The 17,955-nt window shown below is 40.4% G+C and overlaps 1 protein-coding gene across 1 annotated transcript in view; it reads left to right on the forward strand.

Annotated features, from left to right (window-relative positions):
• BCAS1 (brain enriched myelin associated protein 1) overlaps window positions 1-17,955 on the forward strand; it is a 49,830-nt gene that overhangs the window by 20,022 nt on the left and 11,853 nt on the right. Inside the window, exons 6-9 of the mRNA XM_075721287.1 lie at window positions 1,721-1,861; window positions 5,061-5,096; window positions 5,439-5,642; window positions 13,682-13,849. Of these exons, the coding sequence (XP_075577402.1) occupies window positions 1,721-1,861; window positions 5,061-5,096; window positions 5,439-5,642; window positions 13,682-13,849 (549 nt within the window). The remainder of the gene's footprint in view (window positions 1-1,720; window positions 1,862-5,060; window positions 5,097-5,438; window positions 5,643-13,681; window positions 13,850-17,955) is intronic.

Consider the following 17,955-nt stretch of genomic DNA (forward strand, 5'->3'; position numbering starts at 1 on the left):
TTCTGTACTCTGGAGCTTTCCTCCTACCCTTTTAGTTGTGGTCAACCACAGTGCTTGGTACTTCACATTGTAAATACTGTAGGCTGATTGTTTCTTTGGAGTTGGGGGTCTCTTCATGCTTCCATAGTTCCTGGAAAATTTTGTCAAATCATTTTAAAGCTTTTTACTGGTTGGAAGCTTTTATTTTTGCCTTGTTCAAGTGTGGAAAAAAAAAAGCAAGTAAGCTCTGAAAGGGATGAGCTAATTACCCAGAGGGTGAACACTTGAGTCATTTGTCACTGAAATATAATTTTTAAAATTTTTATTTCTTCATTATATATTGGCCTAATTCTTAATTAATCAGGAAATAAATTGCCTAAGGGAGATCTAGCAAGGACACTAGCAAGCAGTAAGTAAAGGAAATACTACATCCTCATTCGTACTAGGTAATTACAGAAATATCTTACTGCTTTAAAGCCTGACAATGTGAAACACTGAAGAACACTATCCCATATTAGTTGTGATTAGTCATATGTTATGGGCATATGTACAGCGCAGTTACCATAGAACAGGCTCTTGTGTTAACTTGTTTATATTGAAGCTCAGTTAAGCAACGTTGGATACTTGTGGCTTTGTATCCCCCTCCTTTTTTATTATTGAAAAGGTGAAAATGATGGGGAAACAAGGGGGGGGAAAAACCCTTATTGTTCAGAACATGAAAACTTAAGCTTTTTTCCTGCAGTGATAAATCCAGAGGGTTGTGTTGAAGTTTAGGGGGGAGGAAAATTGAACAGTGACATTTTGAAGAGGTTCTTGAATTTGGAAATGTATCTTTTTCCAATGCTGTGAAAAGTCAAATGGAATATTTTAGCAAATGTTACGCAAGTTTTTCCGAGACTTGTAGAAAAGTCATGTATTTGAGTTGGCCCACCTCTACCCTGCCCACCATGTAGAGTAATTTATTCTGCATTGAGCTGCAGGTAGTCTTTTTAAAAATAGCCTGATGCTGCTTTTTCCATCTAGACATCAATATCAATGTTTTTCTTTAATTTATAGCACTTTAGTGGATTTTTCAACGTGGTGCCTAGATTTTTAGAGATCCAGTCTCTAATGTCAGTGGGCGATGATTACCAAAACAAGTGCCTTCTGCAAACATTTAGAATGCAACAAAAAGGAAGCAGTGCGTTCTGATTCAACACTTCCAGTATCGGTCTGTCATTGTTATTTTTCTGATACTTCTGTTTCTAACTTTTCATGAACATTAGTGCAGATTTGAAATATTTTATGTAGCATAATCATGAATACTCATACTTCCCTTTTCCTAAATAATGCATTATGCAAAACATTCTAAAGTGCCTATAATACTGCAATAAAAAGAATGAAGGTATTTTCAAAGATTTTTATAAACATATAAATCCAAAATTCAGTTGGTTACTCATGAGTTTAAAGTACAGAAGTCTCAGTCTTTGTGGGCTTTGGGTCTCAATTTAATGAAGAATTTGGGGGGCAAATTGTGGTTTTATTTTGAGTCAGCTGGATTGCCCTAGCTTTTATATTTATTTCACTACTCATGTGAAAGAAAGTCTAAGGAGAACTGAGTAATTAGAAGAAAACATAATTTGTTTTCCAGGGCAAAAAGGAAATGTTTGTTTTTAATACAACATGTATGAGTGTTTGTTTTTCATGAACCTAATAAGAACTTTGCAATAAGTACTCAACTTCAAATGCTGTTGTACAAAAGGGATCGAAAGCGGAAAAAGGCCATGGTGGGCAACCTGCTCCGAAGACAGCGGCAGAATCCCAAACTAAAGGAGCCAAGAAAAAGAAGGCAGAGAGTCCCAAGCTAGGACACAGTACATTTAGTAAACTCTTTAGGCATAAGGTCTGTATGAAACTCTAGCAAGAGCAGAACCCTGAGCAGTAACAGATGGCTCCTGTCACAGAGCAAAGTTATTTAATTGGTAACCGAAATCAGCATCTGGCCAGCTGTGCCGTGCTCTGAAAACTACTGGTGTGAGCATTTCTGTGCCACATGTTATGAAAACAATCTTCACCTGCAACATTTCTCTCATTATACCATCTGTGAATTCAGGATTCTGAAACAATTCCTCTAACCTTGCCCGCTATGTGCTTCCCAGTTACACTTACTAACTCGGACTAAACTTCCCTGGCCACTTAAAATAACAATAAAATAAAAGGTACTGACAAACAATGACTTATGCAGATATGAACAGCACCTGTAACTGTAGGACAGGTTTAAGAGTTCAGTCCGACTACAATTAAGGCTTTATGATCCACATTGCCTTAAATGCAGTGCCGTATGGTTAAAATTGGTGATGTGGTGAACTGGGGCATCTGGTATGGCACAAAGGAGATTGGAACACAGAGTTTCCTTCAGAAATAGTTACTTTTCACTCAAAACAAGAAAAGTAATTGTTGACTGAATTCAAAGTTTAATTTGGATAAAGGAAGTTTGGCTTTCAAGGATATATTAAGTTGTTCAAAATGCACACTTTTGGTGCAAATAGTTGTTTTAGAGAACATTATCTTTAAAAAAAAAAAAATCACTGAAAACTTCTCATGAGCTTTGGGCTCAAGGTTCATATTCAGGCATTTCTGCCTTCTCTGAAGAAGATAATCTGCCACAATGTTCTGCGGCAAGGAAGCAGGGAACGATAGCTTTTTAGCCCAAAGAATGCAGAAGCAGAGACCCTGCCACTGGGGGAGGGAAATCATTAATATTTAATGCTCACTCAAAACACCCACGTGGAATTTCTGGTGAGTAGGGGGCTTTATAATCAAGGGCATGAGGCAAAAGAAGTTCTTTAAGATATTAAAAAAAAAAAAGTTCTTTCCACTGTCTCATTTTTGAGATAAAAATGTCATCTGCATATTACTGAAGGAATAATAATCTTCCTGGTAGTTTTAAGTCTACAGTTCTTGCCAACACCTTAAAGTAAAGATCTCATCTTGTATATACTACATTGATAGCTAATAGTTTTGATATTTAATACAATTAAAATACGAATTACTTGTTCATAATGAGGTAGGGCTTCCTGGTAAAAAATATACCTGGCTAGCATTTTTTTTTTAAGGTGCTAAGTCTCTCCTGCAATAATTCAAAATCTTGCAATGAGTTGTTGGGAGACATGGTTCATTTTTATTAGGCTATTTGATAGTATTTTAAAGACTTTTGGTCTGGAATGAAAGCAGTTATTTAGAAGGAATGCAACAGTGCTAAATTTTTACAGTAATAAAACCTGTCTTATAAAATGCTGTTACTTTTTAAATAGTTTTTTCTTGTTTCTGAGTTTATTTTCACAGCTTTCTTTCTACATACAAAATACAGAAGCAATAAGTGGGGTATCTTTTATGACATATTAAGAATAAGAGATGGATTAAAATGGTGCCAAGTTTGCTTGTAAGGCTGATTGAAAGCGGAAGTTCCAATCAGAGCAGTGATGTGACAGGCAAGCCCTGAAGTTATCACCTCTAGTAAAAAAAAAAAAAAAATAGTTCTGTTTATCACTTTTCATCTGAAATGCCTTAGCATGGTGTGTCAACTAGGTGAATAGGTAATGAATTCCTTTATTTGAAATGATCATTTTAATACATGTAGTCATATTTAATTTTAAGCCCTTCACTCTCTGAAAGCTCTGTCTTCCAAAATGCACTTCTTGGTACCTTAGGAAAAGGTTTACTACTAGGTTAACAAACATTGTCTTTCGGTGACCTGTGTTTACATAAATACTAACTTTAAAACAACTTGTGAGTGTTGCTTTCAAATGGCAATGTGCATCCTAATATAAATCCATAACATAAGCTGGTGGAATGGGATTTGGCCATTTGACCTCACAGACTGAGTTTGGATGGCATTTGACAGTTGGTTCATTTATTCCCATCCATGTGTATTTGCCTTGCATTGCATGTCAGTTTGGCAGTATAACTGTACTTATTTATGGAAATTTGACTTGGAAGGGTTAATTGCTTATTTTCAGCATTAGTACTGAAGCCACCTTGTGGCATTACACTACTTTTTACCACTTGCTCTGGATCTTGTTCATTAGGGCTAACCACAAAAAGAAGTTCTTGGCTCCTGCAAAATAACTCTCGCCTATTCTTTCAGGAAATCCGCAAAGCATGCAGCAGGCTGCCTAAACCCGGGGGTGCTGGGCTCACATTTACTTGAGTTTGTGGCTTGCTGCTCCTCTTTTTGTACAGCTCAGATACTCATCTTCAGCGTAAGCTATGCTGGATGTTAGGGTCAATAGATACTGATACGTACCACTGGCTAGAAAGAATTTAGCAAACTGGATTCCTCCTGGCTTTGTGTATTTTGATGAAACCAGGAGACCCATCACTGTGAATGATTTTTTTTTTTTTTTTTTCACAAAAGAGTAAATTCCACCTAATGCACAAAAGTGTGAGTGGATGGACTAAACCAACCTCCAGTACCTGCAGAGCTTTTCTTTGTAGAGCTGCAACTCCTGCTTCTAAGTTATAAAGCCACTGCTGTTTTGTGCCCTTCATTTCCAGGTAGCCATCTGCCTATGTTTTGTATCCCACAAAGCAAAGCCTCCTGCTTTGAAGGCTATGTTAGCACATCCCTGACTGGTGTGCAATTCCCGCAGTGGAAAAGACTCAGGTCTGGCTTGTTACTTGTGCACTGAAAGTTGCACACACAGACCCCAGAAAAAAAAAAAAAAAAACCCACACAACAGAACCTCTGCTAATATCTTAAAACCCTGTGTAATGTCTTACCTGAAGAAACTGGGAATGCATATGTAAATACACATATTTTTAAAAGAACAAGTTGAGGACTGCAAGCACAGTAGCATGAGCACAAAGCGATTCAACACAAGGCTGCAATGCTGCTGCAGGTAGAAGGATGTGAGCTGGCAGTCCCTTCAGGCAGCCTTGCCTCTGCCGGAGATCAGTTTCCATGGTTGCAGGAGCCAGGACTTTCACAAACATTCACTAAAAATAAAATAATTTGTGACACAGACAATTCCTGAACTGTGTAACTGTGAGTGCTGACATTGCCAGAGACAGACTTGTCTTTGTGTTTTGTTTCCCTTCAGGCTGCAAAAGAGACCCAACAGACGACTAATACCAAAGTGAGTAGGATGATTCAAGTTATCTGTATGAATAATGCAGTCAAAGGGTAATTATTCTCACTGTCATTTTCAGTCTCAAAGATGCTGGTTTAATTTCTTAATTAATCACCTCTGTTATGAAAGGTGGGTTGCTATGTAATTTGCTTCCTCTGTTCAAGACATTACTTCATTTGAAAGGACAGGGCAATGCAGCTTGTGAGCTGCACCTCGTTGCTTGGTGTGTCCTGTGCAACGGTGGTCCACTGCGCGCTTACCTCTTGTGCCAGGCGATGCCTGAACGTGCTGCAACTATCTTGTCCTTCACACGTTTCCAACAGCCCGTGTGTTCACGTTTCTTTCTAGAGCACTGAACAGCAGCCTGTTACCTCTGTAAAATCGGACAAAAATGTCCCTTCCTCTCAAGAGCCACAGCCAGCTAAGCAGAACACAAAAGCCCCTGAGCCTGCAGCCCAACAGCAAGCAGCGGCCGCTGAAGCCCCCAAAGAGGTGACGAAGGAGAAAGCATCATCCACTCCTACGCCACTAAGCAAGCTCTTTTGGAAAAAGGTATGTCTGGGTTTTGGAGCCGGTCCATCTCACAGCTCCATCTTCACGCAGCGCCTAGAGTTATTGCTAAGCACAAAGTTACAGTAAAGCAGTCAAATCTGCAAAGCTAAATGCATGAGGGCCATAAATGATATATGCAGTTACAAATGCATACGTGAGCTTTGGGTGGCCACATATACACGTGGCTAATAATGGCAGTTAGACTCCTGCAGAAGAATCTTACTAAATGGTAGTCTTTTAAACCTGTTTGTACTGTTTTTGAATGATTGTATGGAAGAAGGACTGTTACTCTGTCAGTTCAACACACTTGTTAAAAATCCTACAGAGCTTATAGTATTCTTTACCAAATTATATCATTAATAGAAATAGAGCTAGAAAAACACATCTCATTTTTGAGAACTGTTTGATTTAGTTCTAAGTGTCTGGAAACCTGGAATCTGGTGGGTTTATTCTTACTCAATAGACAAAGTTTCATACCAGAGTGGATCAGTCTTTCACTTTAGGGATTGAGGTCGATTGCCTGGGTAGACATATTTTTCCTCAGGTTAAATAATGATTTTAACTAAAATTGGGACTAACTTTGAAAACATGGTTCCTGTTTCCATGATCCTCAGTGGTTTATAAGCTGAAGGTTTATTCTTTTATCTTTTCGTTTAAGAAAAGAGCTGTATTAAACTTTACTGAATCACTGTATGCTGAATAACTGCTTCCCTGGGCTTCTGTTCAAGTTCAAATCCCAGAAATGAAATGCTTCCAAATGCACAGATGTGGACAGAGTGGCTAGCCCTGCAGCTTCTTGAGCTGTATTTTCCCTACTGGGCAGTGATAATGGAGATACAGTTTGGGGATGTTACTTACATTAAAAAAAAATGAAGGTGTTTAGATATTTACAGAGCAAACATGCTTGAAAACAATCTAAGCTTGAAACATTTGTTACTGAGGACTTAATTTCCTGTGGAACCCGGAGAATCAGGCACTTAAAATGAGAGGAAAGTTGTGAAGAAGAGGGAGAGGGAGGATTTTATATAGTTATTACTGCTACAGAAACCTCCTCCTCTGTCCCAGTAGTCTGGCTTATTTGAAAACAGAGATGGGAAGCAGGATGTGTGCTGAACATCAGGATGCAATAAGAAAAAAGAGGCCTTCTGGCAGATGGTTGTATGCAGTTTCAGTGTAAAACTGAGTAATAAATCTGGTCTGAAGTTCAGTATTTTCATAATGAAGTAACAAGGCTTTTTGTGTATTTGAGAAAGGGGAAAAAAAAAAAGAGCATGTAAGAGGGAAAGTTTTCTTGCAGAAAAACAGCAAAAAATTACTCTGGGAGGGAGCAATGGGTCGTGATGGTTGGTTTAAAAAAAAAATAATAATTTGATAATGTTTTTGTAAGACTTCAAAACCTGATTTTGAAAGATTAACCCAAACTAATGTAGCTATAGATATTTTACTGCTCTGTATAATGTAGGTTCTGCCCACAGTGAACACCAGCTCCCCATATCTCATATTATAACTAAGCTAGGTTCTATCTAACTACCCTGTGTCTTTTTAACCTTGCAACAATCTTCACGTGAAGTTCTGGGATCTCAAACATCTCAAGGGTATAAACCTTGTACCAAAATTCTTTCACTTCTGTTTGTCCAGAATGCTGGGTTTAATTTATCCTACATCATCATTAAAATAAAGCTGCTTATGTCAGTGAATGGAAAGTGTAGAGAACTCTCTGCAACTCCAAGCAGGTTTTGGTTGCTACCAAAAATATTAAGGGTTACTTAAATCATTTACCCAAATGCATTGAACTACAATAGTACGTAAAATCTGACTTTAACTTTGTAAAACAAGGCCATTTCTGCTTAGTTGGAACTTTTTGGGTCTGGAGTGGTCCCAAGACCAAGTCTTTTTGCAAGTTTTCTGGAGTAAATTTCTGCAGTAGAGAACTGAATTTGGTCTAAGGATTTAAAAAAAAAAAAAATCTGCCTGTTTGAGCATTGAATCCTTACCTATAAGAGGCTGATGTTGCTTTAATGGATTTTTATTGACAGAGAATAATATTATATTTCCTTTGATGAAAGACCTTGGTGACCCAGTCAGCTTGAACCTAAAAAAAAAAAAAAATTGATGTGTAAAAAAAAAAAAAAAAAAAAAGTCCTTGGACTACAGGTTAGTCCCAAACTCAGCTTGGTTTGAGGATTCTTTTTTTTTCTGCAGTGATTTTCTCTTTCTTTCTGGCACCCTTAATGTACTGTCTTTTTGCTAGAATAGAGAATCGAAGCTAGCAACTGTTCCGAAGGTGTATAATTCAGTCATGTAGTTTTTCCTTTTGAACTAACAAATAGCAACCACAACACTCAATAGATCCAGGATTCAGATCCAACTTTTCTCTTTCCAGGCAGTCTCTCAAATATCTATCTTCTGATGAGCTTTCACTTCAAAGTAAAGCTAATGAAGTGCCTGTCAACACATTGCAGTTAATGCTGCTGCTGCGACTACAGATGAATAAATATGTAAAAGAGAAAGAAATAAAATCTTTATTCAACTCCTCAGATGGAAACCACTCTATTTGCCCCATTTCCTGATCAGTCTGCACAAGAATTTTCATAACTGTTACTCAAATGTTTGTCATCCTAGCATTTTTTTCAAATACTAAGTAATATTAATAGAAAACTACAGCTAGTAATTTCACACATCTGCATTGGAAACCTGGTTTTCAAGACCTTGTAGATACCGGATCAGGGCAGAGAAACATGATGCTTCATTTATATCTGATCAAAGCATGCCAGTAAATGATGGAGGAAAGTGATTGAGGGGGTAATATTTAGACTGCTCTGTAAATTACCTTTAAAAGTGGATATATTAAAAACTAGAATTTTAAGCTGTTGTAATTCTGTTGCCATACAAACACAGAAAAATCACACCCTTTCTACTGAGGGGTATTTATGCACTGGTAATAGAAACAGCAAACTGGTTAGACATTAAGTGAAGCAGGACACCTTTTATTGCTGAGCCTGCAACCATATTCTGCCATAGGAAAGCAAAGATAAATATTTGGGTGGAGTGTGTGAGGTAGATCTTAAAATTACTGAGGACTTATGAAGTTCCCATATATTCCAGGATGGGAGCATCTTACCTGCTCCCATCCTGGAATATGCTGCCTATCAGGCAGGAGAGAAGGAGATTCTGGCCATTTTTTTCTGGGTAAATAGATGAAGAAACTTTTAAAGAGAATTCCCTTGGTTTAGGGAGTGAGGAGGACAATAAGCAAGGAGCTTTTGGAGGCCATTTGACAACCTGGCTGCTGGCACAGGGGCCGTCCTTGCAGCAGGGAGGGCCCTTAACTTCCTCAACCCAGCAAACCAAACCAATAGGGCTTGTGGGTCAGAACCATGCTCCTGGGCTGTTTACAGACCCGTGTAGTTTAACTATAAGCTGACAGGGGTTAAAACTAATTAGTTAATAGTCTGAGCTGTTACAGCTCAAGATCTGCTGAGCGGCACCTTCAGGCAGCAGGTGTAGGTCACAGGGGGCTTTGGGGTGGAGGTCTGAGAGCATGGCGATGGCTGAAGCTGAGCTACCTTAACTGCAGCAACCTCTGTCATCTTTGCATTGGCAAAGGAGGGCAGAAAGGAGGATTAAAGTCTCTCTAACCCTCTCTGCTTCCTGCCTGTGAGTTTGTGAGCGGCAGGAACAGATCTCAAGCATGACTGCTCTTTTAAGTGGAAATTTCTTGAGCAAAAGGTTATCTCTCATATATTGTTAAGAAAAAAGAAAAGCTGCTTCATAAGGAAGGTATGACCCAGGAAAAACAGAAGAACTGTTCCTTGAGTCTAATGAAATGCAGTAGAGAGTGTCAATTCAGACTCTAGCACAAGATCAAAGCAGGGTATAGCGTTTACCTCAATTTTGAGGAAAGATGCAGCAAGCAAAAGGAAAACTCCTATCAAAGTTATCCAGGTCACAAAATAATTTACACCTTCATAAGGCAACAATTTATATGGTCAGGAACCTAGATAAGAAAATGGTGTAGCAATAGTTCCCCAAAACAAAAACCAGAAGAAGACTTAAGGAGTAGACACAAACTCTCTACCATAACTGTTTTAAGTAAGCTTATTACTAGGAGAAAACTAGGGACACCATCATTTAAGAGATGGAAGAATGCTTCCCAAACACAGGGAAACAGAGCCTAGTAAAAAGTAAAATACTGTCTGTATTTTACATAATAACAGTAGCTGCTGACTTAGGTTGGATTTATTATAATTTGTGTCTAAGGAAACTTGGGGCAGAATTTGGATCCATGAGTCCAGCAACTTCAGTTGATGTATTTTATAGGTATAAGATGATAACTTACATTTATGAGAATGCTTATGCATTAAAGACTGATGAAGCTGATAGAGCTGGGCTGTTTGCAAATTATTATTATATACAAATTGCAATTTTGTCCTAAAACAAGTCACAAAACTTGATATAACTTTTGTCTTTCTCCCCAGTGAAGTAAAGAAGTAACTTAGTCCATCACTTTAGAGAACCATTTAGGTTAATGTAACATCATTCAAAGTTTATTGACTTTTTATCTTTGTCAAGCTCTTCCTGTTACACTTTAAGTTCCTGCCAGAAACACCTTGGTGATTCTCTTGAATGCACAAATCGAAATTTTTCTTCCAGTTTCTTAGTGGGGGCGGGGGGGGGGGGAAGGGACAAAAATTAAAAACTCTGTTCTTAAAAGTATGTCAGAAAACCTTCTTAGCTGAAAGGGGTTTTCCCTTCTACTAAAAGACCATGCACAGGCATTCTCTGCATCTCTGAAGTATATAGAATACCATAGTCATGTGTCATCAGTCTCCAAGAATCTGTCACCTTGATCAGTCTTATTTGAGAGGATCTTGTGATGTCTCTAGAGTTTCCTTTTGTCCCAGCATATCTGAATACCCTGATCTGATTGTACAGAAGTTGTGGAACCTCCAGCCTTGGGGATACTAAAAGCTCAACTTGACAAGTTCCTCTGCAACTTTGAGCAGGAAGTTGGACTAGGCCTCCAGAGATATCTTTAAGATCACAAAATCATAAAAGAATCAACATCAGTTAAGGCAGTCTTACAGGAGGAGATGGGTATACAAGAATGATTCTGGGAGAAAATGATAAGAAAATTACCCTAACATTTTTAATAGCAAGCCTAAGATCTCAAACAACATAATCTGCAACTTCTGCAACAACTTTGATATGCATAATAGTATCCAATTAAAGTAACTGCATATGTACACTGGATATCTACGTTTAAAAAAAAAAAAGTAAAAATAAGGTATTCTAAAACAAGATTTAAACTTTTCTAAAGCCTCTTATGGAATCCATCAAGAAATGTACAATAAGTCACTGATTACTTTAAACAAATCAATCTCTCTGAAGAGTTGGCTACCACTTAGCTCTTTTCTTTATTTAAATAGGCGGTGCTTTTCAGAGTTTAGCATCTTGCCCCAGGATGCATTTCTTACCAGTAGTGACACTAATGCTGTTGCATAGACATAGCTTGAGAGACAAAACTCATTTGGGTTGCAGCTGTAACAGCGTAGCAGTAATATGATCCCGAACTGTAAACTTTGAATGATGAGCTCCCAGAAGCTAGGCTGTTGCTTTATTGAGCCACTGTTTCAACTCATGCAATGAATCATTTCCTTCAAGCAAATAGATGGTGAATTGATTATATGTATGTGTGAATAGGCAGAAATATAGATTAAAATTACTATAGATTATCTCAAAAATGTTCATAAATATAAATTAAATCTACAATTCCATGGGGAAGTGGGCTGTGCTGCAGTCATCTCAGGCAGCAGGGGACAAGGAATATTTATTCCCTCCTCATTCTTCTCACCCCACCCCCAAAATGCTCATTTCTTCCACAAAAGAGGGATAAAGAACAAAGTCAAGGCTCTCACGCTGCTGTAGAAGTTCATCTTGCATGTGGGTCGTCGTCGTCCCCCCCCCCCCCCCCCCCCCCGCCCCCAACTCAAAAAGAATGACAGAACTAAAAGGTAAAATACTGAGAGAAAAATGCATAAATATATTGAATGGCTTCTGTATCAAGAACTACATAAATTAGGATTTTTTTTTTTTGGCTCAAAGGAGTTGGCAGAAAGGAAGATGAGTAGCATACAGAATGACTACTGTAACATAAAAGATGAACAAGAAAGATCAGTTGTTGCTCAAAATAAAAGTAGAGAGTATCAAATGAAATTATTTAGTGACAAACAAAAAGTACTTTTTTAAAAAAGCATACTTTAGATGTAGAATTCTTTGTCACAGGATGCAGCTGGATGTCAGGAATTTATATCAATTCAGAAATTGTGTAGCTAAATTTCTGTAGGAAAAAATCCATCAAGAGCTATTAAACTAAAGTTATTATGTGGGAATCACTGAGTTGAAGACAACTGGAAAAGTATGTAAGGGCAGGAGTACTGCAAGCTGCTGTTGGAGGAGGCATTCATTTTTGCCACTGAGACAGGATCTGGGGCTGCAGAGAAACTTTGGTGTTACCTTTTAAATCGTTCTCATGTATATGTGGCTAAAATTAATTTGGTCAAAATAACTATGAGCATGCATTACATGTGAGTTCCTGTAAGCACATGTAAAAATTGTGAAATAGAAGTAGAGGCTATTTACAGCAGTTCTTTCCTATAGTACCCACAGTATACATTTCAGCTCTAACTACGCTGTTTTTTAAAGCAGCAGCATGTGTTGAAATGCCAATACCTAGGGTAACTGCTTCCATTTGATTCAGTATTGCAGGCTGAGGGTGCAACTTATCCGGCTTTCGTAAGGTTCTGTACCTTTCTGCAATAAGCTGCAGAATGATAAAGGGCTTGCTTCAGGTCAAATTAGCTGGTTATTAGCATAATAGCTTCTTTTTATGGCAGAAGGGAAGATACTTCTTTATACAATTACAGTGGGATGGGAATTAATTAGTAGTTCTTGAAGGCGCAGAAGAATGTTATTTACCAGGGCAGAAGAGTCAGCTAAGGAAATGCATGTTCAGCCTCCTGCCCAGCTGTGCCTCCACCTCCTGTGGCAGAAATGTGCCTCCCGTTCACGCGCTCTGCACTGCACGGGTCCTGTTCGGTAAAACACGTTGGGCATTCCCAGGATAGCATTGAGAAGGCTGTGGAATGAGATGTGCAGGAGATTAGTCAATAAATCTTATGGGGATCCATATTTCAGAGGAATTTACAAACCGCATGCCTCTGGTTGAAGTACTATTGTGACAGAAGGAACTTTCCAGTAATTCACAAAAGCTCAGTGGGACCCAAAAATCCTTCTATAATGGCAATGTTGTGAGTATCCAGCTGCTTTTCTTGAATTCAAATGAGGGTCATCGCTATCAGAGGGTGACTGTGACCCATAGCATTAAGTGAAGTAACAGATGAGCTACTTAACTACCTTGTACCTCGAGAAGTCATTTCTATCTTTGCAACTGGGAAGAGGAGCTGGTGCTGCAAATGTGACCAGCCTGAGAATGCTGTGGTTGGGACATTGCACTTCTGCATTTCACTCTGAGAAGGGCACTAAACAGAGTTTTAACACTTGATGAAGTCCATGGTGTGTTTTAATTAATCCTGTTCTTTCTTCTGTGTGCAAACTCCTGGGTATGATCTTTCTCATTTTTACTGGTTTTATCTGTGTCATCTACTCATGGCCACATACTACTGCAAGTGTAAGTTATTTTACATTTTCTTTTTAAATCGTGATCAAAGATAAATTATTGTGTTTGGGAACGGGTACTGCCATTCAAGAAAGGCAGTTTCTTCAGTTTAAGCAAGTGCTTAAAATCCCACCAGTTTATATACTTTTTTTGAATGGGGATGAATCAAATTCCCGAAGGAACCCATACAGATACAGTGATGCTGAGAACGCTTTTGTGCCACGCTTGTTCGTGAGGTACCAACTTACTGTACTGCTGAAGCACTTTGATTGGAACCTCTTTAAGAAAAAACCCAAAACGTCACTGAACAAGACTATGGTTTTTTTTCCACTTTCTTAATGTTTGCCCAAAATAACCCCAGAACGCGTCGGAAGAAGCAGAGATCGTAAGCGGTGAAAAAGCAGATGCGTCTTCAGAAGCTGCGGCTCCCGACAAAGAGGGGAGCGAGAGCCCCGAAGCTGCAGAAGCGAAGCCCAGGAGAGAAGAGAGCAAAACCCCCAGGGCCAACCTGAGGAGGCTTTTTAAGCTGGTAAGCAGAGCCCCGCGTGCTGCACCCCCCTCTCGTGGCCGCGCCGGGAACAGCGCGGGGCGGCCGCACCCCGCGCACGGCGGCTCCGCGCCCGCGTTCCCCCCGCCCCGGCGGCCCCGCGCAGCGTGCGTGGCTGCCCCGAGCAGGCCTGCAGCTCCCGGTGCTGCGGGAGGAGAGCGGCTGCCGTCAGCCGCAGCGGTGCCCGGCATCCCCGCCCCGCGCCCCGCCGCTCGCTGCGGCCAGGCGCATCCTTCCTAGCCGCGCTTTTTGGGCAGCTTATCCAGGCTAGCTCAACTGGTACGTAAGATGGTACAGTTGCTGCTTCAAAGATGCTATACGTTAGACGGAAAGAAGAAAGTTGGTTAGAACATGGTGCTAATAACGCCAAGTTCACAGGTTCAATCCCTGCTTACTGCAGGGGGGGTTGGGCTCGATCTCTCAGGGTCCCTTCCAACCCAAAGCATTCCATGATTCTATGATAAAGGCACAAGGTAGAACCTACTCCTCCTTCCCAGAAGACGACTGGAGGGAAGGAGGAAAGCACAGAGGCCATGATGTGGCTGCTATCGTCTCGTGGTTATAGGCACAAAGAGCCATCCTGGTGGGTTTGTGTACAAACAGCCAGGCACTCTTCCTCAAAAGAGTCTAGAAAAGTGGCCAGGAAAATAATCCAAGTCTAGAATGATTAAAGTTCTAGCAGGCCTTGAGGATTTATATAGCAATTGGTCTATTTTGGCAAGGTTTGCAAATGTGTATGAAAGACTTCTATTTTTAATCGATACTGTTTTATTTTCAGGCAGCTACATGGTGTGGCTGTCAGAGTAGCTTATACATTAAGATGTGATAAACATAGTTTCGTATAACACAACGTAATAAATAGCCCAGGTTGTCTGAGCTGTCTGCTCGCAGGTACATGCTGGTACACACAGCTGGGGAGAGTCACTGTCAATGGTTAAAATTTGTGAGTCAGACCCTAGAAGGTACAAGCAACACCCCAAATCCTGATTTATTTTTTATTTCTAAAAGATTACAGAGTTTTCTTTTCAGTTGTTTGCTAGGCTCAGCCCAACCCATGATGAGTGCATTTACTTTTTCTTCTTCAGAGTTACTTTACTACATAGCTACTCCAGTGCATTTGAGGATCTAAGCTGAAATTCTTCATATCAGCCAAGAATTGTGCACCCAAGGTGCCTTTCATTCCAAATAACACTTTACAAAATTAGTCAGTTTGGAAAAATCTCAATCTCATTCCTAAATCCCGGGGGACTTGTGGTCATCCTGCATGGAGGCTCATCACCATGGCTCGTGCTAGGCATGCAGAGTGTGACTCGGGAGCAATGCTGTTGTGGTTTAACCCCACTCAGCAACTAAGCACTACACAGCCACTTGCTCACACGCAAACACACCCACACCCACCCCCTCAGTGGGATGGGGGAGAGAATCAGCGGGGGGGGGGGGGGGAAGAAAAAAAAAGTAAAACCGGTGGGTTGAGATAAAGGCAGTTTAATAGGACAGCAGAGGAAGAGAATAATAATAATAGTGATAAGAGTATACAAAACAAATGCTCACCACCTGCTGACCAATGCCCAGCCAGTTCCCGAGCAGTCATTGCTGCACTCCAGCCAGCTCCCCCCACTTTACATGCTGAGCATGATGCCATATGGTATGGAATAGCCCTATATCAAACACTGATGTCTGTGGCAACTATGACTTCAAATCATGTCACCCTACCAAAAAAAATAGCACCGATTAAAAAAAAAATAAAGCTGTTCCACACCCCTCTTAGTCACCATGGAAGAAAACAGAGCTGTGTTAAAAGCAGTAGATGTAATGCTGCTCTAATCGGAGCAGGGGTTTAATCCAGATTTTGGCCTAGAAGGACAGAACTCGTATGTAGGCAAACACCTACCCACGTGGGAAACAGAATTGTATTAACTGTGTAACTGGTTTTGCAGCTTTTTGAAACTTTTAGCATTCATCTGCTCTACTTTTAGCTATCAATTTCCAAACAGATTGTGGATTATTTTAATATATTTATAGTCCCTGAAGTATGTCTCAGGCTGTTTCCTCTGAACAACTTTTGGATAACTGGATCACTGCCCTGCTGTTGTGCACAATCGGAGCTATGTAGCTGCCCTACAGCTTCGTGCCAACTGGTCAATCAGTATTTCTGACAGAAAGAATTTTGAGCCACTGCTAAACAACTAACTTCTGTAAAGCTTTTGAACTAGTGGTGAGTGCTGAGAACACATGAAACATTTAAGACTCCAACACAGGCTTGATTTTTCTCACAAGCAAAAGTGGAGGAAGCTCCAGTGCCATGGGGCTGAGAGCCGAGATGAGTGCTGTAGAGATGTCTAACAGGGCCCTTTTGCTCAGAATAGCTATACTGGAGACTGTGTACTGGAAGGTACAATTTGCACTCAGAAAAGGTCCATTTCCACTGCAGTTTTCTCTTGAGGTCTGGCTACCCTACAGTAACAGCCATGAAGCGGAGGAATTCCCGAGCCAGCTTTGCAATAGCTAGCTCCCAGCCCAGTAGCAGCGTGGAGCTTGGAGCAGAGTAATTTGCACGGTTGGGGGAGCTGCCATTTGCAGCCTCCCTGGTCCTCATGCTAATGTCATTCATCTGGTGTTCATACTAATGCTAGTTAATTTAAAACTAACTCAGACATATGAGAGTTTACACTGCAGCTCTGGCCACAGCATGAATGTATATTTGGGGAGCACAGTAAGGGGCCTGACATCAGACCATCCCCTTGTGCTTTCTACCTGCGTGAGGAACTCGATCCTTAGCACCTCTTACCTGAAGCACTGGAGATAAAATGATGTCTTCATGTGGTTGCAGCTGTTCAGCCTCTTTCACTTGCAAATCTGGACAAACCTCGGCCAATGCCTAAACGTACCTTGTGGTGTTCCGCCTCCCGCAGGTGATGCTGGGGCAGGAGGCTTCTGGAGGTGTGGGAAATCCCTTGAAGTGGTATCGGAGCCTGTACAAACCGTGCCACCCACATGATGCAGGTCACTGACTCACCTAGCAGGTCCTCTTGGAGCACTCCTGCCTCCCTGCAGATGGACCGAGCCATGAATTCTTGTAAGATAGAATCTTAAAAAGCACCGGTACTTACGGTCTCTGAAACAAACCGTGCTTGTTAGGGGGAAGGAATGTGGCAGGACTTCCTTGATAAAACCCACGCTCCTGTTTACTGATATACTTTACTGTTTAGTCTCCGTTCTGGAAATAGATGGATTATTGCTCTCGCTGCTAAAAAAATTTGACTTTTGGTTTTATATCAATATGATTGCCTACTGGGTTTCTCTTCTGCCTGCAGCAGATGATTGCAAGGTATTCTGATAGCATCTACAGTTACGTTATACAGGTCAACCACCCAGATGCCTAAGAAAAGGTAGCTTATCTTCTTAGGAGTCAAGACCAGGACTCGGAAATTAAGCTTAATTCTACTTCAGTCTATCCTGAGTCTCAGAGCTGCAAGTCAGTTACTCTCCACGTGCCTCAGTTTTGATATATTCTGCTCACAGAGAACAAGCACAGGCTGACAGCAAGTAGACATTTAGATCCATAGCACTGTAGTTACCACTGTTGACACAAGGATAGCCATTGCAAGAACTAGGAAAAGACAGTATGTATCTCAAAGACCGCCTGCTGACTTGCTCAGTACAGTTGTCCCTTCTTATTTGTGATGAATTGTTTGCAATTGTAAAAGTCACAAAAGTCATTGCTGTGGTTAAAATGGGAGAGGGTTAACTACTGCCATAAAAGCTACTGGGAAATTATAGAAAGATATAAAATATTAGTTTAAAGTCATGTGATTTAATAAAAGATGAAGAAATACCACTGCTCTTCTAAACCACGCTTATGTGAATGTGAAACCCTGTGTTTCCAGTTGAAAGTCACTCATGCCTCATTAATCAAAATCAAATAGCTATCTTGTTATTTACAGGGTGGGATACATCACACCCAATGCACATGTCTTGACAGCAAGTGGCTGCACCCAAGCTAGTCACCTCAGGCTCCCTTTAAAGGTACTGAGGAGGTGAGCAGGTCTGAGAGCCCCTTAGGATCTCTGTCAGATGATGCGAGCCCT

This window comes from Pelecanus crispus, chromosome 14, assembly GCF_030463565.1.
Source record: "Pelecanus crispus isolate bPelCri1 chromosome 14, bPelCri1.pri, whole genome shotgun sequence".
In the NCBI taxonomy this organism is placed as follows: domain Eukaryota; kingdom Metazoa; phylum Chordata; class Aves; order Pelecaniformes; family Pelecanidae; genus Pelecanus; species Pelecanus crispus.